Source organism: Osmerus eperlanus, chromosome 25 (genome assembly GCF_963692335.1).
Source record: "Osmerus eperlanus chromosome 25, fOsmEpe2.1, whole genome shotgun sequence".
Taxonomy (NCBI): Eukaryota; Metazoa; Chordata; class Actinopteri; order Osmeriformes; family Osmeridae; genus Osmerus; species Osmerus eperlanus.
In genome coordinates this window covers 2,294,771-2,317,159 of record NC_085042.1, presented here as the reverse complement: position 1 = coordinate 2,317,159, position 22,389 = coordinate 2,294,771, and the positions used below count along the sequence as shown (strand labels likewise).

General features: G+C 44.6%; 1 protein-coding gene across 1 annotated transcript in view; it reads right to left on the bottom strand.

The window, feature by feature from the left end:
- LOC134011951 (NACHT, LRR and PYD domains-containing protein 12-like) overlaps nucleotides 1-20,259 on the bottom strand; it is a 114,447-nt gene extending 94,188 nt beyond the window's left edge. Inside the window, exons 1-5 of the mRNA XM_062451519.1 lie at nucleotides 19,942-20,259; nucleotides 19,373-19,504; nucleotides 16,743-18,534; nucleotides 16,446-16,613; nucleotides 491-661 (exon numbers count right to left, since the gene is read on the bottom strand). Coding sequence (XP_062307503.1) covers nucleotides 491-661; nucleotides 16,446-16,613; nucleotides 16,743-18,534; nucleotides 19,373-19,504; nucleotides 19,942-20,200 — 2,522 coding nt within the window. The 5' untranslated portion in view covers nucleotides 20,201-20,259. The remainder of the gene's footprint in view (nucleotides 1-490; nucleotides 662-16,445; nucleotides 16,614-16,742; nucleotides 18,535-19,372; nucleotides 19,505-19,941) is intronic.
- Nucleotides 20,260-22,389: the final 2,130 nt, after the last annotated feature.

Genomic DNA, 22,389 nt, shown 5'->3' with positions numbered 1-22,389 from the left:
GTTGTTCACAGATTAAAGTAAAAATGTTTCCACTGTGAAGAGGGAAACCCCAGATGTTCACAAAGGTTGATGAATGACAGGTTGTGTTTCAATGCGAAATTGATTTAAGTTTGAAAATTAAATTAAGCTGTATTTTATTACCCTTTGGGCAAGGGCATACAGATTGTTAACACTACCCAAAGAGACTGCAATCATTTTGCACATTCAGAAACAGTTGCATCAACATTTTCATTCTGTCTAAAATAAACACAAACATGAAATAAAATATATGCCAATCATAATGTACAGTATATTTTTGAGTGTTTCAGATGCAGCTAATCTGCCTGTTTCTGATCAAACTAGTCCTCACTGATGACTAGAAGGCATATCTCATTCTTGGCATGAAGTTTATACCCAATTTGAGACTCAACTCTGTTGTCTAAATCAACCACACAAATACATTGTACAATTATAACTTTACTAATGGCTCATGTAGAACATAAATACAGACCTCAGTGTCTCCAGTTTGCAGAGTGGGTTCCCCAGTCCAGCAGAGAGCAGCTTCATGCCGGCATCCTTCAGATCATTGTTACTTAGATCTAGTTGTCTCAGGAAGGAGGTTGACTTCAGCACTGAGCCCAGAGAAGCACAGCCTTCCTCTGTGATGTGACAGCCTGACAGCCTGTAGAAGATTATCATTAGGGAGGGATCACAAACACTTTTTATTGTTACCTCTACTCTTGATGCATGATGATGCTTTGCTTATGGTCTGCACCTCTTCTTCAACACCGACCACCTCTGGAAGAGTGGAACTCTCCCACTGAATTGCTCCTACCAAGCTTTCTTAAATGTTTTAACTATGAGTTTCCCTGAGAGTTTGTCCTTGTCTTTCTTGAGGGTTTAGGTTGGTTTAGGTGCAGTTCTATGGGTGTGTGTGAAGCCTTCTCTGCGACATTGCTTGAAAAAGGGCTATACAAATAACATTTGACTTGAACACAATGACACAGTAGCCAGTAACCAATGTGAAAAATGAACCTGCCTGAGAAGCTGATACTAAGCTTTACTAAGCTGGATTGTACTTGTGAAGTATTCCCAAAACTATCCTGTCTAAAGTATACTGAGACATCATGTGATCTTCCTGAGGTATTTCTAAATCATATAATGTGAAATGAAGCTTGCGCAAGTTCAGTCAGGCAAGACCGATCTCTGCACTCGGGCTTAATCGTAGTGTACACTTCTCACCCCCCCCGCTAAGAACGCCCTACCTTCCCCCGTTCCCTGGTCGGGCGGTCACTAGGGTTCAGGTCGATTAGCGCTCCCGCTATCAATTAATGGTGTCACATGATCCGTGCCTTTAAATATGATTCTCTCCCTGTGTAGTTTGTCCATGCTATCAAGTGCGCGATTGGTATTGATGTGTCGTGTTGGCTGGACCTTCCCTTGTCTTGTTTTTTGGAGGCTATGTCGGATTTCGAGCTGGAGTTGTTCGAGGAGGTCGTCCCGGTTCCGGGTTCCGCCTCCCCTGCTGCTCGACGCAGTTCCCGGCTCGCTGCTCGACGCAGTTCCCGGCTCGCTGCTCGTCGGGGCTCCGACGGGTCTGCGTTAGAGGCGGGTCTGCGCGCCGTGGGTGTCCTTCCAGCGCCCGGGTTGTGGCTTTCCCAGCTCCGCGCCCTGGCCGTCGGGGTGGACTGCGTGTCTCCTTGCCGAGTCCCGTCGCCCGAGGCTCCCCCTGTCTCCTCCGCTGCTCAAGGTCGGAAGCGTACAAGGAAGTCGCGCCGTCCGGAGGTGCTTGATTCGGACCCTGGGCCGTCTACCGGCCCTGCCGTCGCTCCTCTGCCTGTTCCCGTTTCCGATCGGCCCGGGGAAGCCCTCTCTTCTACCCTTCTGGTCCTGGCGTCTTCCCTGCAATCCATCGATGCCCGCCTGCGGTCTCTGGAGAACGCCGGGGCTTCCGCTCCCGTGGCTGCGCCGCACCCAGCCTCGGCGCCCCTCGTGCCCATGGAGGAGCCACTGCACACCCTGGCTTCCGCAGTAGCTGTTCTGTCAGCAGGTAGGCCTTACATCCCTTCGGGGGCTGACATTACCCCCCGCTTGATATCCCACATCCTGAAAGGCAGGAATATCAATTTGATTCGTCTGATCCTCCCCTCGCCCGAGTGTGACGCGAGCGTCTCCACCAGCGATCAGTACAGCACGGTGCTCCGTTCTGCTGACCCCAGGTTGGCAAGGGACCTGTCTATCGGGGAGTTTCTGGTAGCTTTCGGGATCTTCCGCGATGTGGTGTGCTCCGTGTTTCCCCTTAGACGGCAGGAACTAGACGGCTACATGGCTCTGATTGGGGACCTGAATCTGCGCTACGGGAGAAACCTGTTCTACCAGTACCACAAAGAGTTTTCGAGCAAGGCTGCTCTCTACGTTTCCCGCTCGAACGTGTTGCTGGACTGGTCCGTGCTGGATACCGAGCTGTTGGTAATGCTGGTCGGGGGCTGCCAGGCCGTGTCTTGCGGCACGTGCGGCGGCTTGGGGCATGCTGCTCCTCTCTGTCCACTGGTTCTGTTTCTCCCGGGGGATCCCGGGGCCCAGCCTCGCACTCGCAGGCTTGGTGCTGCCATCGGAAAGGCGAACGTGGACGTTCGTGGCCGCAAGGTGCACGTTGCTTCCAGGAGGGTCATCTGCAATAATTTCAATGAGAGTGTGTGCTCCTACGGCAATTGTAATTTCCTTCATGTTTGCAGCGGCTGTCAGGAAGCCCATCCGTGGTCGGTGTGCCCACGTCGGGGCCGCCCTCAGCGAGGGCGTCGTGGTGGTCCGAACTAACGGCCGAGCACCCATCCACTCCAATAAATGTGTCTGCACTGGCTTTCGAACTCTCGTCCCATCCCGATTCCGTGTTCGTTGACCATCTACTCACGGGCCTGACTCAAGGATTCAGGGTGGGGGTTTCATGTCCATTGTCGTCTTCACTTGTTTTGAGCAATCTCCAGTCAGCGGTGCGGGAGCCGGCTGTCGTTTCCCAGCTGCTGGCCAGAGAGTGCGGTAAACGCTACGTGATAGGCCCGTTCGACCCGTCCCCTTTTCCACTGTTTCCCAGTAGTCCCCTCTGCGTTGTTACGCGGAAGTATTCTGGTAAGAAACATCTTAACCTGGACCTGTCTGCTCCGCGCTCCGGTCCGATTCCCGGCATTAACGGGCTTATTCCCCTCAAGCTTTTTTCGCTTCACTATGGCACCGTGGACCACGCCATTAAGCTCATAAAGCTGGCGGGGCCCGGTGCCTGGCTTTCCAAAGCAGACATCACTGACGCGTTCAAGATCGTCCCCGTTCACCCGTCCCAGTGGCACTTGCTCGGGATGAAATGGGATAACCGGTTCTATTTCGCCGTGCGTCTCCCGTTCGGTAGCAGGAGCAGCCCCTCCATCTTCAACCGGGTTTCCGAGGCCCTTTGTTGGATCCTGTTAAACCGGGTCCGGGTCCCCGCGTTGCTCCACCCCTTAGACGATTTTCTCTTGGTAGATCCTCCATCCGATGCGTCCGGCGCTTCCCTGCTGCTGTTAAAAAATCTGTTCCGCGGACTGGGCGTTCCCCTTTCTGACGAGAAAACTCTGGGGCCGGCCACTCGCCTGGAGTTTCTGGGCATCACGCTGGACATGGTAGAGATGAAGGCTTCCCTGCCGGTTGAGAAGCTCGAGCGAGCTTGCAGCATGGCCCGGTCGCTCGTGGCGTCTTCAGTCATGTCCAAGCGGCACCTGCTGTCTCTCCTCGGGCACTTCAATTTCGCCATGCGCGTGATTCCCCAGGGCCGCTCGTTCATCTCCCGGTTGCTCGTTCTGGCGTCTTCCGTGTCTGGTTTGCTCGATCCAGTGTGCTTGGACGATGGTTGCCGGTCCGACTTATCGTTCTGGTTGCAATTGCTCGAGGGTTGGAACGGCGTGTCGTTCTTTTACAACGACGTTGTTCGGTCTTCGGACTCTCTGCGGTTTTTCACCGACGCCGCGCCGTCCGTTGGTTTTGGGGGGTTCTATCAGGAGCAGTGGTTCGCCTGCCCGTGGCCCCATGACTTCGCTGCACCCGGTGCCTCTTCCGCCCTGTACGAAATCTACCCCGTCGTGGTCGCTTGTTACCTGTGGGGCCAGTCGTGGCGTCGTAAGCGCATAGCTGTGTTGTGCGACAATCAGGCCGTGGTGAGCATCATAAATAAGGGGCGCTCTAACTGCCCACACATAATGTCATTCATGAGACGCATCACTTGGCTCTCCGTTACGGGCCACGATAATGTTATAGCTGATTCCCTGTCCCGTTTCAATTTTCAGGTGTTCAGGGATCTGTGCCCGTACGCCAGCCAGTGGCCCTTGGCCGCACCCCCCCTCGCGTCACTGGTCCTAGATTAGAAGAGCACTCCTTGCAGGCATATTTAGAGGTAGCCAAGGGTTATATGAGGAAGGGACTGGATGCTTCCACCCTTAGAACGTACGATTTCGCCTGGAGAACGTACGCTATGTTCTGTCTGTCTTTGTCTGTCCCGCTGGTACCCGTGTGTGTTAACATGGTGTGTGCTTTTGTGTGTCACTGCACTGATGTTCGCCACTTCCAGCCACGCTATATTATAGGACTGGTTGCGGGTATTCAATTCAATGCCAGATGCTATGATCCTTCGTTCCCCAGCCTTTTCACTAATCCAGCAGTCAAACTCCTGTTCAAAGGCATAGGCAAAGCTTTCCCCGCTAAGGTGGACGATAGACTCCCTTTCACTCTGTCTATTCTGCACGCCATGCTCTCGGTGCTCAGACGCGGTTGCTTTTCCCCCTACATCGATTCCCTCTTGGATTGCACGTTTTTAATGGCTTTCTATGGGTTCTTACGGTGCGGGGAATTCACAACTCGGGCAAACGTGTTCAATCCTGCCACTGGTGTGTTTTTCTGACTTAACGTTTCACCCTGATTTCTTTATTCTGCTTCTCAAAGATTCCAAAACCGGAGGCTCTTGCTCAATCATCATTGCTAACACGGGTGGTCCTTTCTGTCCTTTCTTATCTATGCTGAGGTACGTAAAGAGGAGGTGCCCTTCCGATCCACTCTCCCCCCTCTTCTTAACCACTAGCAATAATCCTATGTCACATCTAGCACAGGTCTTAGCCAAATGCAACCTTCCCCCTGGACGGTATTCAGGCCATTCATTTAGAATAGGCGCTGCAACGTCCGCTGCATTGCAAGGGGTGTCCACTGCGTCTCCGCAGCAGCTGGGCCGCTGGTCTTCATCAGCGTACTCTTCGTACGTTCGTCCTGATTCTGCTGCCATCATCGAGGCCCAAAGATCGCTACGGCCCTAACGGCTCTCTGTGAGTACTTGCAAACAACTGGTGGTCGGTGTTGTTACTGTGTCTCTCGTTAAACTGTCTCGTGTTTACAGACTCGATGCTACGTTGCCTGCGGATACAGCGACTTGGTTTCTGTATGCAAACAGAGGGTCCCTGGTTCCTGCCTCTCTTGCTAGCACAAGTCACGAGGGCGTCGGTCCTCCTACCAACAAAGGCTCACGTGCACTCCAGCCGGCAAAGGCTGCTCACACACTCAAGGGTTTCGGCCCGGTAGCCTACATAGGGTCATCAGTACGTGGGGACGTCGGTCCTCCAGCCGGCACAGGCTGTTCACATAGACTCAAGGGCGTCAGCCCTATAGCACACTTAGACTCACGTACGCGGGGACGCCGGTCCCCCAGCCAGCGCACAGGCTGTCACATAGACTCAAGGGCGTCGGCCCTCTAGCCTACATAGGTCATGTACGCGGGGACGTCGGTCCTCCAGACGGCACAGGCTGTTCACATAGACCCAGGGTGTCGGCCCTCTAGCCTACCAAAGCCGCAAAGGCTATCACTTTCACTCCTGAGGGCGTCGGGCCTCAGCCAGCCTAGGCAAACACCGACAGCATGAGGGGGTCGGCCCTCTAGCACATAACTCATTCATGCATTAGGGCATCGGCCTCTGGCCAGGAGGCTACCGCCTACAATCATTGCTTCTCTTTCCTTTGGGTTCTCGGTATAGGAACATGTCTACGGATCTGTCCGTGCATGGCTTGCCATCTCCTGCAGGTTCCGGCCCGGGTATGTATGCTTTTAGCCTAGGTCCTTCTGTACGCTCTCGTACTGATCACGGTCGCTCCGATCGGTGCGGTGCACCCATGTTGGTCGCTTTCCGTGTCGTGTTTGTGTTGCTTATTCCCCAGCGGTTCATGGTTCCTTCCTGTTGGTGAGTATGTTTTCTTTTTGTTCTGGTCTTAACTTCCTACCTTTTTACTTTTGGGAGATTCTTCTTCGGGCGTTGGGCAGGCGCCCGTTGATCTATATAAATCCCCGTGGGGTTCAAGCTCCAAACACCATAGTACATTTATTAGTCTGTAATAAACATCTTTCACTCATCCCAGGTCTCTCCTGATTGAAATGAAGCTTGCGCAAGTTCAGTCAGGCGTATGAGAGGCCGTATAGGCCTTAATTCATACTTGATCTCACATACACGCCATGACCTCACATATATACCATTATACTCTCACATATACACCATTATACTCTCACATATACACCATTATACTCTCACATACACGCCATGACCTCACATATATACCATTATACTCTCACATATACACCATTATACTCTCACATACACGCCATGACCTCACATATATACCATTATACTCTCACATATATACCATTATACTCTCACATATACACTATTATACTCTCACATATACACTATTATACTCTCACATATACACTATTATACTCTCACATATACACTATTATACTCTCACATATACACCATTATACTCTCACATATACACTATTATACTCTCACATATACACCATTATACTCTTGCGCATAAACTGGCATACTCCCTTACACACACAAAAATACCGTCTTATATGCACCATCATACTAAAGTATGACAATATATGTAAGAGACAAATAGTATGTGTGAAACAGAATGTTACTATATGTAAGAGAATAACAGGATGTGCAAGAGAGAATACTTATCTATGTAAGAGAGAATACTTGTCTATGTGAGAGAGAATACTTGTCTATGTTAGAGAGAATACTTGTCTATGTGAGAGAGAATATTGTCTATGTGAGAGAGAATACTTGTCTATGTGAGAGAGAATACTTGTCTATGTAAGGGAGAATACTTGTCTATGTGAGAGAGTATACTTGTCTATGTGAGAGAGTTTGATTGAAACGGAAGGCAGTTTGATTGAAAAGGAAGTAGTACTGAATTCTCAGTTCCTGATTGGCTTACACATGAAGAAGAAGGATTTGGGGTAGATGTAGTTAACAACCACATTCCCTATCAAGACGAGACTGAGTGACATGACAAGATGGCAGAGAGTGGGCGGCTTAATGAAGCCATTGGACTCATTAATAACATTTTGAATACTCTAAATGCTGCGGCGTTATTGTAGGGAGGTTAGACCCGTTCCTAAAATACGTTTTTAAAGTTATTCCTGGGGAAAATATGGAATTAAATTAAATATTAACTATACAAAAATACTTGTGCACAATAATATTTGTTAAATGTAGACGTTTTTAAATGTTTTTAATTTTACCTCAAAGCTTTTTGTGAAAATTAGGCTAGTTTCACGACAGCAACTTTAGATGTAAACTAACATGTTGATTAGCCAGTATGAGTGATATATGTATACAGTCACATTAACAAACCTCTTCTTTGTAAACTATTTCGTCTTAAATACGATGGGAACACATCACATTAACTATTCCAAAACGCACCACACGCCACACAATTTTTTTTGTCAAGCGTCTCTAAGCTCAGATTCCGAGTCGGATCCATGAAGCTATTTCGTTGCAGTGAATGGGTGCGGGCACTCATCGGGCATAGGGGCCTACACTCAAATAGGATCTTAAAAGTCCCAACTGGAAAATGTTGTGAACAGATTGACATCAAGTTCAGGTTGTGGCATTGAAGTTTAGGTTAGTAGCCAAGGGTGTAAAGACCACTCGGCTACTTAAAGACGTCAACGGTTAAAATTGGCTTTAATTTAAATGATAGTTTGTTTCATCAATTGAAAAACTGATCTAGAACTTTTGACTCAAGTAGTGGGGGTCGGTATAGCTTCCTAAACAACTATGGAATTCTACATTTGAGTTTTTTAGTGGATTTGCTTGAATCGTTGTTAGAAATGTTGGAATCAAAGACGACAGCCATCCACAGTGGCTATTTCTAACGCTAACGATGAAATGCGCCGGCTCTTCAGACCTGGATCAGGTTTATCACGGAGTGGCAGCAGCACTCTGTCAGGAGTTAGTCTAAACCGAAATACTGCGGAGTTTGATATTGGGATTGCGCCATCACTTGGCTGGCATTAAGACGAGCTCCTGACAGAGGGCTGCTGCCGCTCCTTGATGCACCTGATCCAGGTCTGAAGAGCCGGCGCATTTCATTGTCAACGTTAGCGTTAGAAACAGCCCCCGTGTATGGCTGTCGTCTTTGATACAACATTTCTGACAATGATGCCGCAGGATTTGGAGTATGCAAAATGTTATTAATGAATCCATCTTGTCATGTCACTCAGTCTCGTCTTGATAGGGAAGGTGGGCGTTAGCTACATCTACCCCAAATCCTTCTTCATGTGTAAGCCAATCAGGAACTGAGAATTCAGTACTACTTCCTTTTCAATCAAACTGCCTTCCGTTTCAATCAAACTCTCTCACATAGACAAGTATTCTCTCTCACAAAGCTAAGTATTCTCTCTCACGTAGACAAGTATTCTCTCTCACATAGACAAGTATTCTCTCTCACATAGACAAGTATTCTCTCTCACATAGACAAGTATTCTCTCTCACATAGACAAGTATTCTCTCTCACATAGACAAGTATTCTCTCTTACACATCCTGTTATTCTTGTACATATACTAACATTCTGTTTCACACATACTATTAGTCTCTTACATATATTGTCATACTTTAGTAAGATGGTGCATATAAGAGGGTATTTTTGTGTGTGTAAGAGAGTATGCCAGTTTAACCTGTTTACGCTCCTGTTTCGCTCGCGAGACAAAAATGCTGCCTCCCCCTTCCTCAGTTACGACGCACTAAATTCTAAAAAATATATTTTTTAGACGCTACACATGTTATACATCGTTGGAAAGCTACGATTCTTGTGCTTCCATTGAAATAAACCAATTCAAGATCAAGTCGCAATAGCAAGCAAAGTCAACGTCTTTTTCCGGTGAACATTCCTTCAACAATGCCAAAGAAAAAAGTTGTACTCACCCTAAGTTGTTCAAATAGGTCCAGGTGTGCAAATCATGCCATCAAAACTTGATCTGCGTAAGTCCCAAGGGTTCAAAGTATCTAACCATGTAAAGTAATTCGTCCAAATACAATGTTTTACGTTCATGAATAGCCATTATCCTTTGTTTCATTATGCAAGTTAGCCGACGGAAGAAACAACTTGTTCACATAAAAGTGTTATTTTCTCAGATTTATCAACGGAGTATTTACAAAATGAAGGTCTCAAAATGTCCGTTGAACCCTCCCCTTTTGATTGACACCTTGTTCGACCCAATAGGAGCTTCCATGCCCCGTTGACAGCCCTCTAAAGCCAACTAGGTCTGTGCGTCCTGCCCCCCCCCCCGCCCCCCCCCCCCCACACTCGTTCTAAACAAATTTCTCGAACTGGCTTCGACTGGCTCTGAAATTAGCTCGTTAGCCTTGTAGCTGACAGCTAGCTGAAAATGCCAATACCTCATTTGTATGCGTCTGTGGAGCCTTCAAAATAACAGTCGATTGCGCAATATGGTTGACAGAATCAGTGTTCTTTGTGCGCCAATCCTTGGAATCAGATAAAGCACTCCAATGTGTTCATGCTTCAGTTTTTGTGTTTCAGTATTACTAATTAGGGATTTAGCTATTATATATGATAGTTCTAAGTACCACCTTTCATTAGAGATAACAATTATGAAAAATAATACCTTTTTATTTGACCTTGACCTTGGTTACAAAGGGTCATTTTGGAGTCTCCAAAAGACCCTTTTAGAAAATTCCTGGATGTACTCTTATAAAAACATGTGTCAAATATGAATATATTGTGGTATTATGTTTGACTTTTGATTTTAATTGGGTAAGGCTTCAACCTGTGGTCCAATTTAGTCTTCCAGATAATACCTACCACCTCTAGGCCTATTCAGGCCTCTGTTTTCAAAACAAAATCTAGGCGGAAATAGAAATTTTCACTTTCCTTGTGTTCAAGCTTCTATTACTCAACACTAGAAGGACTGACAGGGGTCCTGACAACAGGGGACATAACTTCAGAGTGTCAGCTTTCAAAAGAGATCATTTACATGCATGTACTCCAAATGGTTCAAGAACAGCTTCCAATTTACTTTGGGTATGCTGTTTAGGCGTTTTCAGGCAAATTTAACAGGAACATGAAAAGGTTAAGTGCAAGAGTATAATGGTGTATATGTGAGAGTATAATGGTATATATGTGAGAGTATAATGGTGTATATGTGAGACCAAGTAGTTTATGTGCAAGAGTATAATGGTATATATGTGAGAGTATAATGGTATATATGTGAGAGTATAATGGTGTATATGTGAGACCAAGTAGTTTAAGTGCAAGAGTATAATGGTGTATATGTGAGAGTATAATGGTATATATGTGAGAGTATAATGGTGTATATGTGAGACCAAGTAGTTTATGTGCAAGAGTATAATGGTATATATGTGAGAGTATAATGGTATATATGTGAGACCAAGTAGTTTATGTGCAAGAGTATAATGGTACATATGTGAGAGTATAATGGTATATATGTGAGAGTATAATGGTGTATATGTGAGGTCATGGTGTGTATGTGAGATCAAGTATGAATTATGGCCTATACGGCCTCTCATACAGGCAAGACCGATCTCTGCACTCGGGCTTAATCGTAGTGTACCCTTCTCACTCCCCCCGCTAAGAACGCCCTACCTTCCCCCCGTTCCCTGGTCGGGCGGTCACTGGGGTTCAGGTCGATTAGCGCTCCCGCTATCAATTAATGGTGTCACATGATCCGTGCCTTTAAATATGATTCTCTCCCTGTGTCGTTTGTTCATGCTATAAAGCGCGACCCTCCACCACCCCGTCGCCGCCCGGTTCCTGTCTCAGTCTTCGGCTCGATTGGTCGTCGGCTGCCGCCACCAGTGTCTGGACTCCGTGGGGGATTCTTCTTCGGGCGTTGGGCAGGCGCCCGTTGATCTATATAATTCCCCGTGGGGTTCAAGCTCCAAACACCATAGTACATTTATTAGTCTGTAATAAACATCTGTCACTCATCCCAGGTCTCTCCTGATTGAAATGTAGGCCATCAGTGAATCTTTTGTTCTAGACTGTCTAGACGCTGGACAATTCCCTTGGTACTAGGATCAACACTAGGTTTAGTATCTCCTATTATCAGTGCTATAGATGAGATCTATGGCACTGTTGTACTGACATGATCAAACTATCAATGAATATATGACACTGTTCAGGAATGGTTAGCTTGATTGTGTTATTGTGACATGAAACTTAAAAGATTAATTCACCAGTGAGATACAATAACACAATACATCCTTTGGTATGTTTTGGAATGGTTCGAACACAGTAGTGACCACATACACACTACTCCTCATGATACTGGTTCAGACAGTAGTGACCACATACACACTACTCCTCATGATACTGGTTCAGACAGTAGTGACCACATACACACTACTCCTCATGATACTGGTTCAGACAGTAGTGACCACATACACACTACTCCTCATGATACTGGTTCAGACAGTAGTAACCACATACACACTACTCCTCATGATACTGGTTCAGACAGTAGTGACCACACACACACTACTCCTCAGTCATCCAGTCTGGATGTGCTCACAGATGCTGTGACAGAAGTCAAACATCAGCTGTATACCAACACGCACCAGGGTGAGTTATAACAATGACAAACCCAGGCTCATTTCATGGAGCACTTGGCTGACCAGATGTTCTTCAACTGTTTGTTCTATGGGGCCATTATTGTAGCAAAACTATTCACAAATGCACACCACGATCCACAACTGCACAGCACGATCCACAAATGCACAGCACGATCCACAAATGTGTACGATCCACAAATGTGTACGATGCAAGCATGCAAAGAATGAACATATGTGCACAAAATATGATTCTTAAATGACAGTAGTAAAACATGGTATTGATACAATATAACTAGTAAAAATACTGATATCAATTCAATCTGAGGGACTTTAAACAATCCCCAACTGACAGTTTATATTTTTTATGTTTGAAATCTCACTTGGTATGGGGCACTTGAATCTCAACAGGAATACTACCATCCTATAAAGCATAGTATGTCAGAATAAATGTGTTATATCCAGTTATATAGTAGTATAATACAACAAGCACACTTTTCTTGCTATTTCTAATTCCCTTCCCTTCATGCAGTAGAACAGGCGTCACCCACAGGGACAACAGCACAACAACCGCCAAATGCAAACTGTGATGTATTATGTATAGAAAGAAACACCCGAGGACGAATAACCACCTCTGTTCGTCTGCTGGAAGAGTGAATGTCTCTGGCACCACAGACAGGCGCCAAGCATCCCACGTTCTCCCATCCGTCAGTGTATAGCTGTGAGCTCCTTTCTGCTGTGTCACTTTATGAGGCTCACTGAACTTTGACTTTCCTTTCTTGACATGCACAGGGTTTCTTACATGCACAAGACTTCCTGGTTGCAATTTAGGAGTCTTAGCACATCTCTTGGCATCAGTGTACTTTCATGTGTAACTGTTTCTTTGCAGCTCTGTCTCTTAGTTCCTGGTCCTGAACAGTGGTGAGCTTTGGCTTGACAGAGAGATTGGTTCTGATCTGTCGTCCATACAGGAGCTGGAAGGGTGACGTCCCTGTGGTCACATGTGGTGGAGCTCTATAAACTGGAAGGAACTCAGTGACGTGAGTTTTCCACAGAATTTTCTCTCTCTGTGCTGTGATGATGCGTTCTTTACACCGTTTAGTCTCTCTACAATTCAATTTCCTTCCGGATGGTAGATTGTACTCCTGATGTGTGCGATAACTCGTTCTTTCAAGAAAGAGGACATTTCTGACGATGTTAGCTGTGGGCTATTATCTGTCACCACAGCCATGGGGTTTCCTTTTTCACTAAACACGGTGCTCATAAAACGTATCACTGTAGCTGTTGTACATTGTGGAGCAAAACAAACCTCTGGCCACTTAGAATAGTACTCCATCATAGTAATAGCAAATTTACAGTCAACAGGACCCCTTTCAAATGGGCCCAAAATGTCCAGTGCAAGTCCCTTTGCCTTTGCTGTCTTATCATTCAACTGTCAGGACACAAAGGTGGTAATGACACACTGCTCCAGTGCATCCATCTTAGGCCACCAGTACAGGTCTCTGAGTCTCTGTTTTGTATGGACGATGCCTTGGTGGCTCTCGTGTGCTAGGTATACCATGTGAGAACGTAGCCTTACTGGCACAACTATTCTGTGACTCCCTCTCAGAATAAGTGACTCTTTCATGGAAAGTTCCTTCCTAATTTGGTAGTAAGGCATCATGTCTGTCGGCAGGCATTTGGATGACGCAGACCACCCTTTGGTCATGTAGACGTGCAGCTTACGTAGCTCTGGACAGGAGAAGCAGGCATCCGTAAAGTCAGACTTATGGTGTGTCCCAGGTAGGTCAGGTTTTTCTGGTAGTATTTACACTTCTCTGTATTCAGATGTGGTCCAGCGTCATGTAACCTGTAGAGTACCGCTTTCAGGCGAGATTCATGATCAGCATGGCAAGATGAGTAGACAATGATGTCATCACAAACTCCAGGTAGACCTTGCATTACTATGGAAATCCTTTTCTGAAATGCTGAGATGCTAGTCCATAACAAACTCGCTTGTAGCTGAAAATCCCCTTATGGGTTATGAAGGCAGGCAGGTCTCTGCTGTCCTCATGTAGAGGAACCTGGTAGTAAGCATTTGCGAGGTTGATGGTGGAGAACATGGTTTGTCCCCTGAGTTCTGAAAAGAGCTCCTCCATGTGAGGAATGGGGTAACAATCAGTTATCACCGCCTTGTTGGGCTCCCTGAGGTCCGTACACATCCGTATTCTTGTTGAGCTCTTTCGTTGAGTCACAACGATTGGCGACACCCAGGGAGAAGGGTCTATCTTCTCGATGATGTCAGCGTCTAGCAGAAGTTTTAATTCAGCCGGAACAGCATTCCTGACAGAGAATGGCAGCCTCCTATTTCTGCTGCATAGGTTTCACATAATCTCTTACTTCTACTTTCTGCACCAAGTTTTTCACACAGCCCATGGTAGATAGAGGTGAAGCTGTAGGGGCAGGAAAGGGTGGAAGCGCTATTTCTCTCACTGTCTGTTCTGATCTGAGTTTTACTCTGTTTCCCACAATGACCATTTTCAGTGCCTGGATTAAGTCTAACCTAAGCAGTGGTGAACCTGATTCTACAATGTAAAATGAGGCTGGAGCAGAACATCCATCATGTATCCATTTGTATCCAGTTGTCCCAATACTGGGATTCTCTGTCTTGAGTACGTCACCAGAGGAATCTCAGCTTGTTTCAAGGGTAAGTCACAGAATGAGTTCTCATAGACCTCAGCAGGCAGCAATGACACTGATGATCCAGTATCCACTATCATCTGGAATGGCTGCATATTAGGTGATGTGCCTAATTCTACAGTGCACATTATCTTCTTATCTTTTGGGACAGTATCTTTTAGAAATAACACCATCAGCTCAGGAATAATCACCTCCCTCACCTCATGTTTTTGACCTGAGCGGCACAGTTCAGCAAAATGTCCAGTCTTTCCACATGATTTGCATATTTTGTTTGCGGCAGGGCATTTTGTGGAGTTTGCCAGGTGCTTATCCGAGTCAAATCGGTAACTTTTTCATGTACATTTAGAATGAGTTTGACATTTTCTTGAGTAACTTGTGCTGCTCGGAAGTTTTTGTTCCTTCTTTGGCAGCGTATTCATCTCCCTCACCGGCACTCCTCTGTTTGAGAGTTCACTTGCATTGCATGCGGCTGATTCCACTCGATTAGCAATCTGTATGGCTTTATCCAGAGACCGTTTATCTTCTAACAGCAAACGTTCACGTATGCGTTCACTGAAGGCTAAAGTGTTTTTCTCTATATATATATTTTAAATAATGACAATAAAATATATCTAGATAATCTACGCTGGGCCTGCTGAACCTATACCTCTTCCACAGATACTGGTCAGGGAAGCATTACTTCTGTTTCTGAAGACCCGTTGGGCTGGTGGGATAAACAGTCTTTGTATAATCTGAACACCTGCATCCACAGGGTTGTCAAAGAACGGATACGCCATAATTGATTATAACTTGTCAAAACCCACTGCTTAGTTTAGGCCTTATGTTATGTCAATTAACCAATGACTTTTGAAAACAGTTAAAGTGACATTATTTCTTATTTAAATTAATACATTCTTTGGAGATGAAGTAAACACGTAAATCCAATTGTACATTTTTTGACATAGTTACAATATCTCTGTTTCTTTAAACGGTAAAAAGTAAGTTCCTTTGTTATAGACAGTCAAATGTAAAAAAAAACGGAGGCTCTGTGGTGTGGTTTACTCTGTAGAAGGGACACTCAGATTGTCTTAAGGTATTTATGGTGTTGTTTTATGATACCTAACTAAGAGCCAGAGGGTCTTAGTTAGGTCTCGGGGTTGGGGAGATGGTTATCAGTTGAGCGAGCTGATCTAACCTTTTGGCCACTTGGTATGGAGTCAAACTGTCACTGAGCAGTGCTGACCAATCACAGAGACCGCTATATTGATGGATTGACCATCGGAAGAACCATTTGTTCTAAGTTGATATAAGGCAGGGTTTTAGGGTTGTTCTTCACCACTCTCTCTTACGACCTGTAGGTTACATCTGCATGTCTTTCGCTATGACGGGTCCAGAGTACTCTGTTAATTCTTAATTTGTACAAACTAAATAAATTGTATTGAAACCGCCATCTTGACTATTCAGATCTACACAGTGCCACTTGAATTCTTCCATTACAGTTTCCGCCTGTTTAACTGGAAATTTCACGCACAACCATCTCTAGGGTTTACAGAGAATGGTCCAAAAAAGAGAAAATATCTAGTGAGCGGCAGTTGTGTGGTCCAAAATTCCTTGTTGAGGTCAGAGGAGAATGGGCAGACTGGTTCAAGATGATAGAAAGACAACAATAACTCAAATAACCACTCGTTACAACCAAGGTATGCAGAATACCACTGATTACTTATCAAACTACTCCTCACTGATGACAGAAAGCATATCTTATTCTTGGCATGATGTTTATACCCAACTTGAGAATAAATTATATTGTCTAAAATCACAATGTGCTGTTGTAACCTTGCTATTGACTCATGTAGAACATAAATACAGACCTCAGTGTCTCCAGTTTGCAGAGTGGATTCCCCAGTCCAGCAGAGAGCAGATTCATGCCTAAATCCCCCAGGTTGTTGTTACTCAAGTCCAGCTCTGTAAGCTCTGAGGAGGGGAGAGCTGAGGCCAGCTCTTTACAGCACCATTCTGAGAGGTTACAGTCATTCAGCCTGCATGACATAAGGAGAACATGACACATCATCAGAGTCATAGTTTGTACGATAGGATCATACGATAATCAAATATCACATCACAGTATGTCCTAAATTATATCATTCTTAAAATTGCTTTATACATACAGAGCAGTTTTGGAGTCTTTGACCACTGGCAGCAGCCTCAGAAGACCTTCCTTTGATCTGGAGTATATCTTCAGGTCAAACACGTCCATCTTCTCTTCTGAAGTCAGCAACACAAAGAACAGAGCTGACCACTGTGTAGATGAGAACCTTTCACTGGAGAGACTTCCTGAGCTCAGATGGTGTTGGATCTCCTCCACCAGAGAATGGTCATTCAGTTCATTCAGACAGTGGAACAGATTCAAGCATCTCTCTGGAGAAGGATTCTTTCTGATCTTCTTCTTGATGTACTTGACTGTTTCCTTATGGCTCTGTGTGTTGCTTCCTGTATGAGTCAGTAGGCCTTGTAAATCAGTCTGATTGGACTCCATTGAGAGGCCCAGGAAGAAGCGGAGGAAAAGGTCCAGGTGTCCATTCTTACTCTGCAAGGCCTTGTCCACAGCACTCTTGTACACTGAGATGGACTCATCACTGTCAGATGTGTCTGAGGTGGACTGAGACATCAGATTCTCATTGTTGTTGATGAATGAGAGAAACACAAACACAGCAGCCAGAAACTCCTGAAAGCTCAGATGGACAAAGCAGAACACCTTCTTCCGGAAGACTTTACCAACCTGTCTGAAGATCTGTGTGAACACTCCTGAGTACACTGAGGCATCACAGACATCAATGCCACACTCTTTCAGGTCTTTCTCATAGAAAATCAGGTTGCCTTTGTCCAGCTGGTGGAAGGCCAGTTTTCCCAGTGACAGAATGCTCTTAATGCTCTCTTCATCCCAGTGTGGATCTGTCTCAGTTTTCCCATGATACTTCACCTTCTTCTGTTCGGTCTGTAACACCAGGAAGGTTGTGTACATCTCAGTCAGGGTCTTGGGCATCTTCTCTTTCTTCTTTGTTCTCAGCATGTCTTCAAGAACTCTACAACAAATCCAAGAGAAGACTGGAATGTGGCACATGATGTAGAGAGTCCTTGATGCCTTGATGTGTGAGATGATTCTCCTGGCCAGGATCTCATCACTGCATCTCTTCATGATGTACTCATCCTTCTGCTCATCATTGAACCCTCGTACCTCTGTCACCAGGTCAACACACTCTGAAGGGATCTGATTGGCTGCTGCAGGTCGAGTGGTTATCCAGATGAGAGCAGAGGGAAGCAGCTTTCCTCTGATCAAGTTGGTCAGCAGCACATCCACTGAGGTGGACTTTGTGACATCATTGCATATCTTATTCTTCTTGAAGGCTAATGGCAGTCGACACTCATCCAGACCATCAAAGACAAACAGAACGTTGTACTTGTTGTAGTCGGAGATTCCAGATTCTTTCATTTTCATGAAGAAGTAATGTAGAAGTCCCATCAGATTGAACTCTTCTCCATCCAACAAATTCAGCTCTCGAAACGGCAGAGGAAAGATGAACTGGATTTCCTGATTGGCTAGTCCCTCAGCCCAGTCTGTGATGAACTTCTGCACAGAGACAGTTTTTCCGATGCCAGCAACTCCTGTTGTCAGAACAATTCTGATAGGTGTGTCTCGTCCAGCTGAGGGTTTAAAGATGTTGTTGCATGTGATGGCTGTCTCTGGTCTTGCTGATTTCCTCGATGCTGTCTCAATCTGTCTCACCTCATGTTCTTTACTGATCCCTCCACTCTTACCCTCTGTGATGTAGACATCTGTGTAGATCTTATTGAGAAGAGTTGGATTTCCTTGTTCAGCTATGCCCTCAAACACAGTTTGAAACGTCTTCTTCAGTTCAGATTTGAGTTGTTTGATCACTTGGTTGACTCGATCACTAACACCTGGATTAACCAACAAACATTTCATATTTATTAACATGCCTTTAGATGCAGGTTGTCTAACTGAAAATAATATTTCCTAAATCTGTATAATAGTACCACTACTAATAGCTTCATAGCTCAACATATGAATTAGATATTGCTTTTGAATACAGTATAGAGACAGGAAGAGTCTGGTGCTGCATTGTGTCAAACAAAGGTTCTTGAATAGTTTGTGTTTGCCTGTAGCAATGCTGGTTTGACTCTCCCATCTCGACTAGTGTTGGTTGACAAAATGATTATGACTGCTAAGATGAGATAGATGTTACTTTCCAAGGTGCATTATTCCCTGCTGTATAATATAGAATATAAAGACATACAGTATATGTACAGTGTTGTACCTGCTGTATAATATAGACTATAAACACATACAGTATATGAACAGTGTTGTACCTGCTGTATAATAAAGACTATAAAGACATACACTAACAGTACATCATATGGTTTAATCCTGAGCCTAATGTTAGTGTAGGACTGTAATGAAGAGTGTTGTACCTGCTGTATAATATAGACTATAAAGTCATACACTAACAGTACATGATATGGTTTAGTCCTGAGCCTAATGTTAATGTAGGGCTGTAATGAACAGGGAGACTAAAGAGGGTTTGTACTGCTGACAGTGTATTTGATCATGATCATTTCTTATGTACCATGACAGTCTATTTGATCATGATCATTTCTTATGCACCATGACAGTCTATTTTATCATTATTATTTATTATGTACCATGACAGTGTATTTCATCATGATCATTTCTTATGTACCATGACATTGTATTTGATCATGATCATTTCTTATGTACCATGCTCTGAGGGGTTTCCACCAGGAGCAGCAACATGGCCTCCAGTCTCAGTCGTGTTGGAGGAACCCTGGACTTCCTGAGGAAGACAGGAAGTTGAACTGTTCCCACCTGCCTCCTCAGCACCACTGACACCTGTGAGGAGAGAGAAGACAGGAAGAGTCAGGGCTGCACTGTCTCATCCTCTCAGGTGTTACACTCTGTGGAGCTGTGGGTTACATGTAAAGATCATGTCCTTTATCTGTGCTGGATTTCCTGTCCTGTGTGGACTGGGGTTGGTGTTAGCGTGCTGGACTACCACTAATATAATGTCACCTTGTTTAGTTAAGAGAAGGGTGTCAGTCGTCCTGACAGTGTCTGCAGTCCTAAGTGATGGATACACATGCAGAATAACACTGCAGACACAGAAAGGAGGGCAACATCTCCTCTATACTGCATATCTGGGAGTGAATACAACATATTTCTAGATATAATGTATACCAACTTATGAGATTGCAGCATGCATTATCACAGCATTGTTGTTTTTGTTTCCAATTTGAGAAAAAATACTAATAATACCCATAAACACTTACTCATCAGCCGCTCAGCAAGATTATTCTGATTCATATTTCCCAGGATCTCCACAGTGATCTTCAGAGCTCGTTTAAATGTGTATGTCTCCACCATCGTTTCCACTGTGTCCATTTCATCAGCATTCTCCAACTTGTTTTTTGGGATGGGATCAAACCCATCTGGAACGTCATTCTTCAGGAACCATTTAAACTTCTTCAGCTCCTTTTCCTCTAGCTGCTCCAGAGTTTGCAACAGCTGATTTGTTTTACTTGTGGCCATTGTGGATCACTGGAGACAGTGGATTGTGTGTTGCTTAGTAAAATAAAGTTCAAACATATCTTAAAAACTAGACTTTAAGTGACAAAAGATGTTTCTAAATTAATATGTTGTAGCTCAAACCTTCAACACGGTAATTTCTGATCACCTCAGTAAGACACAGTACTGCCGACCACATGAGCACAAGAACCCCCGACTTTGCATTATATGATGCGTCCTACAATTCCACTATCTTTCTGGATGAGCCTCAACAGGTTGATACCAGACCTGGCATCTCCTTCTCCAACGGGGAGGGAGAAGGTCCAGACAAATGGCCCACCTTCCTCAACCTCTCCCTACTCCAGAAACTCTGGATTAAACAAAGGATTCATTCAAAACAGACATTTAATGGATTTACAAACATCTCTCAAAGACAATACTGTATGTGGACACTAGAAGCTTATGCTTTCCGTTTAATGCTGTGTTGATGTAATTTGATGTTTTAATGTCACTTCCTTTCCTGTTATGAAATTTTATGAAGCATATCCAAGATATGAAAATTTTAAGTACACCATCCAAAAGTTATATTCCCTTCACACCTATCTGTGAACCAGTTTGAACAACACCCAAGTTTGAGTAACTGACCAATGAACTGTTTTACCTGCCTCAAGACACGTCCCCTTTATTCTGATTATAAATACCAACAACAAATAATCACTCACTGAGTCCATTGATACAGCAAGTCCAGACAACACATAGGCCTTCAAAAGAATCTCGCCAAACTCCTGAGATTCACCATTCTAGTGATTGCAACACTTTCTGGACGATTCTGCAGAAGTAACCAAACGCAATTCTAATTGCGACACTGAGATAAACAAACTCAGTCTCACCACGGATTAAAAGGAATACTTTCACGAAAGAACCTTTCAATTGGATTACGCAGATTTATTTACTACAGCCAATATTTAAACTGGGAGGGTCAGATGGCTGAGCGGTTAGGGAATCGGGCTATTAATGAGTAGGTTGCCGGTTCGGCACCAAATTACGTTGTGTTCTTGGGCAAGGCACTTCACCCTACTTGCCTCGGGGGAATGTCCCTGTACTCACTGTAAATCGCTCTGGATAAGAGCGTCAGCTAAATGTAAATGTAAACAGACTCCACTTTCGACCCACAACTTCAACACACCGGCAAACGTAAATGCGACTAGCTATATTTATTACTTGTAACATTGGCATGAAGTAATTGATATTGTGTGTGTTTTGATTCGACTTACACGTAAAACTAACTCCCGTTAGTTCACCACTAGACATCCCCGTTATTAGACAAAGGTCTTGATTCTTTCTCCTCCCCCTTCCCGCTCTTTCCATCTGACCCATTGTATGTTTTTATTCATGTGTTACATATATCTTACACATAGAATACATTTAACCCCTATGAAAGATTGCATACAACACTGGAGTGAGAGAGAAAGGCAGTTGTGTGTGTGTGCTGTGTGTATTAGGGAGAGAGAGAAAGGCAGGTGTGTGTATTATGCAGAGAGATAAAGAGATACATGGACAGAGACAGAGGGAGAGAGAGAGGCCGGTGTGTTTGAGATGGATGAGTAGACTAAATAAGAGAGTCAGAGAGTCAGGAAGGGAGGGAGTGAGGGAGTGGAGGGAGTCTGTCTGTCTGTCTGTCTGTGTTTTCTGTTTGAGAACACATATGTAATATGCTACTGTTCTCACTATAAAACAATTGTGCTCAAATTTCAAACTTCCCCAACCGAGCATGGATCAAATGCAAAAATCATGACATCATCATCAACACCTCATAAGAGCAAATATTTAGACCATGCAACCAAGGTCTCTAGCCCTTCAGATATTGGTGTTTTAATGACTCCATAACTAACCTACATTAACAGTAACATTAAGAAGGGTTTTATTAATATGACTTATGTCCCTCTTGCTCTTTTATACAAATATATGAGTTGAATGTCAAGGCAGAGATGTTGTCTCATGTGTTGGACTTGGATGAATTCAGTTTATGAATTCAACAACTGGAATAAATCATATGAAGAATGAGATGCAGAATGTTTACATCCAGTCAAGTGTGAAATGATGAGGTGTATTAAAATACCAGTAAAAGGCAGTAATCACAAGGTGCACTGGGGAGAGCAAAGGAGAAAAAGGATGAGTGCAGCCGTTCACTTTAGTTTACATGATGATGGACT